The sequence below is a fragment of the Myotis davidii genome, unplaced genomic scaffold, assembly GCF_000327345.1.
Source record: "Myotis davidii unplaced genomic scaffold, ASM32734v1 scaffold199, whole genome shotgun sequence".
NCBI classification, from domain to species: Eukaryota; Metazoa; Chordata; class Mammalia; order Chiroptera; family Vespertilionidae; genus Myotis; species Myotis davidii.
Genome location: NW_006290680.1, coordinates 1,545,205 through 1,551,460, shown reverse-complemented (window position 1 = coordinate 1,551,460; position 6,256 = coordinate 1,545,205). Strand labels below are relative to the sequence as shown.

The window sequence follows — 6,256 nt, the reverse complement described above, 5'->3', positions numbered from 1 at the left end:
TAGACGTTCTTCCAGACCACCTTCCAGATGAAGCTGGGCCTACAAAGGAAGTACGGGTCCCGGGTGCCAGAGGGAAGCTGGTGTCAGCAGCCGGAGAAAGGAAGGCCCACTCTTGCAGGAATTTTGTGCACTGGGTCTCTAGTCCTATATAATAAAAGGCTAGTATGTAAATCGACCTATTGGCGAAATGACCAGTAGCTATGACGTGCACTGAACACCAGGGGGCAGACGCGCAACGCAGGAGCTGCCCCCTGGTGGTCAGTGTGCTCCAATAGGGGGAGCACCGCTCAGCAAGAAGCCAGACTCATGGCTGGCGAACACAGCAGCAGTGGCAGGAGCCTCTCCCACCTCCGCGGCAGCTGACAGTCGGACATCCCCTGAGGACTACCAGACTGTGAGAGGGCAGGCTGAGGGACACCCCCTCCACCCCGCCGCCACCTCCAGTGTACAAATTTCGTGCACTGGGCCTCTTGTAAAAGCTGAAGGATTCACATTTCTTTTCCCCTCAACAAATACCACTTGCCAAGTCCTAACCATTTTCTTGACTCTTAGGATCCCAACCCAGCTGACTAGAGTCAGCCACTGGATATAAGGCTCTAGGCAGGACCTACATGTGGGTGACTTCTAGGTTCACTGCCATAACCATCATCCAGAAACCTGCACAAATCTCTGCCCCTGAAGTACTACCATCACTTATTTTAGGTCATCACCATTTCTTGCCTGGAATACTAAAGAGTCTCCCTACTTGTTTGCATCTAAACCACAGAGCAGCAGTCAGAATGATCAATTATGTCACAGGTTCCTAAAACACAAACCTGGTATTACTCACCCTCTTTAAAACCCATTGGCCTCCCATTGGACTTAGGATAATATAAAAAACCTTCAGGAAATGTCTGAAGATTTGGCCTGCATCCCTCTCTAGCCTTCCCTGAATTTCCTTCATAAAGTTGTTCCTGGCCTCTTAACTGCTGAGAATAACTGCTTTATTTATCTAAAGCATTTAATATTTGCCTTTCTTCTAGTATAACTGAGTTCTTACTGAATTTGCCCACCAGACCACAAGTTCTTTGAGGGCTAAAACCGCTGTTTATCCACCTGTGTGGGATTTCAAAAGGGAATACAATGTAATACATTTCTTTACATGAATTCACTTTTGCTAACCATGAGGTTCTCTTTCTGATTCTCTACTTTTTCTAAACTAGAAAAAGTGACATTTTCAAAATGAAGAAAACATAAATGGGCAATTTTCATTACAACACAGGATTATGAGCTAGAAAAGGTGCAGTTTAGTCTAAGATACATGGCCTTTTGAGCTATGGCCTTACTGGTTAAACAAACGTTTAATGACCTATAAACCAAGATTAAGAAGGTCTTTAGTCCCAGTCCCCTGCATGTAAACAGTCACAGTCTACATGGAACTAATTCCTTGACTGTTTTCTTGTGGAGCTCATCTCTCTTTCAGCCTGCTGTTCACATTTCCATAGTCTATCTAAGGAAGGAAGTTTGTGGGACTCTCCCAAACAGGGTATTCCTGGCCAGCTAACAAGAACTGACTGCCCTTCCCAGTTTTCCCCTTTCAATAACAGCATGTGGATGTTCAGCAGTTGGTGACATGCTTTCATATGCATTATCCCACTTGGTCCTGGTGGAACCTACTCACCTGAAACCTTGACAAGTCAGATTATGTAAGATTTTACAACTTTTTTTTGATTCAGAGCAATTACATTCCCTTCTTCAGAGCCAGGAAAGGTGAGGAAAAGAAAAGGAGCTGTAGAAGCCAATATACATGTCCATTCTGAACACTGGCTAGCAGGCAATGTGAAGGCAGCTACCTTGTTTACTAATACCATTCCTAGCACCATGCACATACTGTGTCAGGCACATACTGGGTTTTCAGCAAATATTTGTGAATAAATGAGCAAGATTACAATGTGATGCAAAAACGGATACATGTTAGGAAGGTCACTGGATAATGCTAACCATGAAAGTACTTGCTTTCTTTTTGTGGGGAGGGTTTTTAATTTGTCCAAGTGATTCTAAAGTCTGAAAACATTACATTTCAACAAAAAGAAACCACCCACTAACTAGGGTAGCTCTGAGCCACCCCTTACCTTAATTCTTGAACTGGGGTTCAACATGATGTATTTAATGGAACCCTGGATGTTCTCTGTCCAGGAGACCAGCCAAGTAACCTTATTATCATGTCGGACTTCTTTCCATTTATGACCTGGAGGAGGAGAAGGAACCTTGGCATCTCTGTGGAAATAACAAAACAGGAGGGCGGTGAAATGAGGACACAGGAGGAACAATTTCACTTTTCTTGACCTAATGTGGATTAATCTTCTGAGCATATACTTCCAATCAATACATGAAACACACTTGGAGATATACACACCAATCAATACATGAAACACACTTGGAGATATACACATGGAAATACTGAGCTGCCCTAATCAGTTCTCTAATGTGGGAAATATTCTCAACTACTAAGAACAAAGGAAGCCCCCACTTCATTTCTGGCCCAAAAGATGAACCGGGCTCACTTGCTACAGTTGATGATTATGTCCTCAGGCATGATCCGTCTCTTCAACATGCCCATCTTGGGGTGGTTGCCACGGCCACGGAAAAGCCCAGGCGGTTCTATCTTGAAGTTGGCAATTCTCTCTCTGTGGTTATCCATAATACAGAAACCATATTCTTTCAGTATTTTTTCATTCTCCTCTTTGATTTTCTGGAAGACAGAAAAAAAATACTCAAAATGGGTTCAAATGGCTGTTCTCTACTTATTCTTATCTCTTGTGTGAGAACAGGTCAAAGTAAAGTCTAAAAATTGCTAAGAAATGAATTCAATTACGAAAAAACCTCTAATAGAATTTTCAAACTTAAATACAATAAAATTTCTCTAAATATCTACCTATAAGGATTAATTCAATTGTAAATTCAAAACTGATTCTGTCATCTTTAAGGATATATGTTTATAAATATACCAGAGGCCAGATGCATGAAATTCGTGCAAGAGTAGGCCTTCCTTCCGCCGGCTGCTGGCACCGGCTTCCCTCTGGCATCCAGGACCGGGGCTTCCCTCTGACCACTGGCTGGTACTTGCAGCCCCAGCTTTGTCAAGCAGAGTACCACCTGGAATTTGAACAAGTAAAAAAAAAAATGAGGCATATTCTTATAGCAGATTCAATTAGAAATTGGTTTATGTTTCTCTATATCTCTATATACAAATATATAGAGATATAGATATAGATATAGATATAGATTACCTTGGTAGTTTGTTGTTGTTGTTGTTAATCCTCACAGGAGGATATTTTTCCATTGATTTTTAGAGAGAGTGAAAAGGAGGGGGAGAGACGCACATCAATTGGTTGCTTCCCGCATGCACCCCAACTAGTGCTGAGATGGAGCCTGCAACTGAGGTAGGTGCCCTTGACCAGAATCTAATCTGTGACCCTTCAGTCCACAGGCCAACACTCTATCCACTGAGCCAGACCAGCTAGGGCACCTCAGTAGTTTTAAAAGTAAATTTAAAAATTAACACCAGCCCTAGCTGTTTTGGCTTAGTGGATAGAACACTGGACTGCGGACTGGAAGGTCTCAGGTTCGATTCCGGTCAAGGGCACATGCTTGGGTTGTGGGCTCGATCCCCAGTAGGGGGTGTGCAGGAGGCAGCTGATCAATGATTCTCCCTCACCAATGGTGTTTCTCTCTCTCTCTCCCCCTCTCCCTTCCTCTCTGAAATCAATAAAAATATATTTAAAATATAAAAATTAACACCATTTTGTTGAGCACTATCAAAATGGATGAACAAGAGCCTCTCTGACAGGGCCTCATAGGCAGCACCTCCATGTTCTCTAACAGGTTCCAGAGACATTTCAGTTGAACAGCATTTCACATGGGTTTTCAAGCTCAAACAAGCCTGTTACAGATTCTTTCCTTGATACAGGTTACAGACATTGTGACCCTTGCTCCAAAAAGAAAAGGGACGGATTTGAAGCCCCTTTGCCCTCTGCTGCCTCATCAGTCCTATTATACTTAGCAATTTAATTTGGCCAAGTCCTGTTTCCCTGTGGGTGGATCCAGACTCAGAACTTACTGGCATCAAGTGTCTTTGGCAGGGGCTCTGACAAGGTGATACTTATGAAACCTCCCTATCTTTGGATCAATATTCCAAGAACAAAACACCAAAGAGGTTTTTAAGTTTAAAATCACCATTGAAGTAATAAACCAAATTTCACTAATCTGAAATATTGGGGAGAAGACTAAGCTGACATGAAAAAGGCTGATGCAGTTATCATTCTTACAGTAACTCATTTTCAAATTAAAGGTCAAATAGGCATCATCAAACAATGAGTTATAGAAATACAGCCCTTGCAAGGTAGCTTAGTTGGTTAGAGCACCATCCTGATATGCCAAGGTTACAGGTTTGCTCTCCGGTCAGGGCACATACAAGAAGCAACCAATGAATGCATGAATAAGTGGAACAACAAATCGATGTGTGTTTCTCTCTCTCTCTCTCTCTCTCGCTCTCTCTCTCTCTCTCTCCCCGCCCCTTCCCTCGTCTCTCTTGAAATCAATCAATAAATAAAATTTTAAAAAATAACAAAATACAACGGCCTAAATTTTAAAAGCATGCCAAGTTTTTAAAACACTTAAACTATAAGGACTTTGAAGTGCAAAGAATTTCTTAAAATCCTTAACTTCCGGACCTCCAATTTGAAAAAACAATGAAACTCCAGCTTGCACTCCTTTAGATCAGGAATTGGTAAACTTTTTCTGGATAGGAAATATTTTAGGTTTGAAAGCCATAAGGATTCTGTTGCAACTACTTAACTCTGCCACATGAATGCAGCCACAGATAATGTGTATATGAATAGATGTGGCTGTGTTCCAATAAACTTGTTTACAAAAACAGGCAGCCTATCGTTTGCCTACTGATGCTCTAGAACAGTGATGGCGAACCTATGACACGTGTGTCAGAGGTGACACGCGAACTCATTTTTTTGGTTGATTTTTCTTCGTTAAATGGCATTTAAATATATAAAATAAATATCAAAAATATCTTTGTTTTACTATGGTTGCAAATATCAAAAAACTTCTATATGTGACACGGCACCAGAGTTAAGTTAGGGTTTTTCAAAATGCTGACATGTAGAGCTCAAAAGGTTCGCCATCACTGCTCTAGAAGAAAATGACATCCCAGCTGGATACTGAAAAGATCCTTCAGGAAAAAGGATGGTTAAGGCTGAAAGATGAATATAAATGAGCATGGCTAGATTCCAGTGCAAAGTAGATCAGAGCAGAGGGAGATACGTGGCCAGTAGTATTTGATCTATCATAGCTCTCTAACATCCAGGAGCCACTGTGAGTGAGACAGATCTGTCAAATCCTTAAAAACTATATTGTTGGGAGTTTTTAGGTCAGCAGCACCAGGGTTTTTATACTGAACCATCAAAGTGCTTATTCACAATCTTCAGTCTACACAAAACCCTGAAGAAAATCTACTCCACTAGGTTGAGAATCCTAAATCTTTAGTACAGAGCCATGTGAGATTACACAAGTTAAAGCTATCTTATAAGAACCAAGAAGAAAAATGGCTAAATCAATCCCTATTCCAAACTCCTCAGAAATTTAAAAAATGGTACCAGTTTCTCTTCCTTGCTCATCTGTTTCCGAGCTTCTGACTGGGCTTTGAAATACTGGCTCATCTGCGTAAAATCACATTTGCTTAGGTTGGTGATAATATTCTTCTCTTCATTAGTCATTTCCTAGTCAAAAGAAAACGGGGAGATAGAAAAAGGTAAATACTCTAACAAGCCCTCAGATTTCCCTGCAATTATAGCAAAGCATCATTTCTTCAGTCAAAGGTGTCTGAATAGGTAGTCAATCTAAATTAGTGAGATTTAAAAAAAATATATAATTTTATTATTCCCTTTTATTATAAAACTAGAGGCCCGGTGCACAAAAATTTGTGCACTCAGGGGAAAGGCGGAGTCCCTCAGCCCGGCCTGTGCCCTCTCGCAGTCTGGGACCCCTCGGGAGATAACGACCTGCTGGCTTAGGCCTGCTCCCGGGTGGCAGAGGGAAGGCCCCTAGGTAGGGTGCAGCCCCTGGTCAGGCTCAGAAGAGGGCTGATTGGGGAGTTGGGGCGCCGCCCCCTGTTATGCACAGAGCAGGGCGGATCAGGAGGTTGTGATGCCATCTTCAGTCACGCTCAGGGTAGGGCCGATTGGGGGGTTGTGGCAACGCCCCC

At 42.2% G+C, this 6,256-nt stretch overlaps 1 protein-coding gene across 3 annotated transcripts in view; it reads right to left on the bottom strand.

Moving 5' to 3' along the window:
• TOP1 (topoisomerase (DNA) I) overlaps nt 1-6,256 on the bottom strand; it is an 82,248-nt gene that overhangs the window by 13,237 nt on the left and 62,755 nt on the right. For all 3 annotated transcript variants that reach the window (XM_006763781.2, XM_015563911.1, XM_015563912.1), the window contains exons 10-12: nt 5,649-5,771; nt 2,544-2,731; nt 2,112-2,256 (exon numbers count right to left, since the gene is read on the bottom strand). In XM_006763781.2, coding sequence (XP_006763844.2) covers nt 2,112-2,256; nt 2,544-2,731; nt 5,649-5,771 — 456 coding nt within the window. The remainder of the gene's footprint in view (nt 1-2,111; nt 2,257-2,543; nt 2,732-5,648; nt 5,772-6,256) is intronic.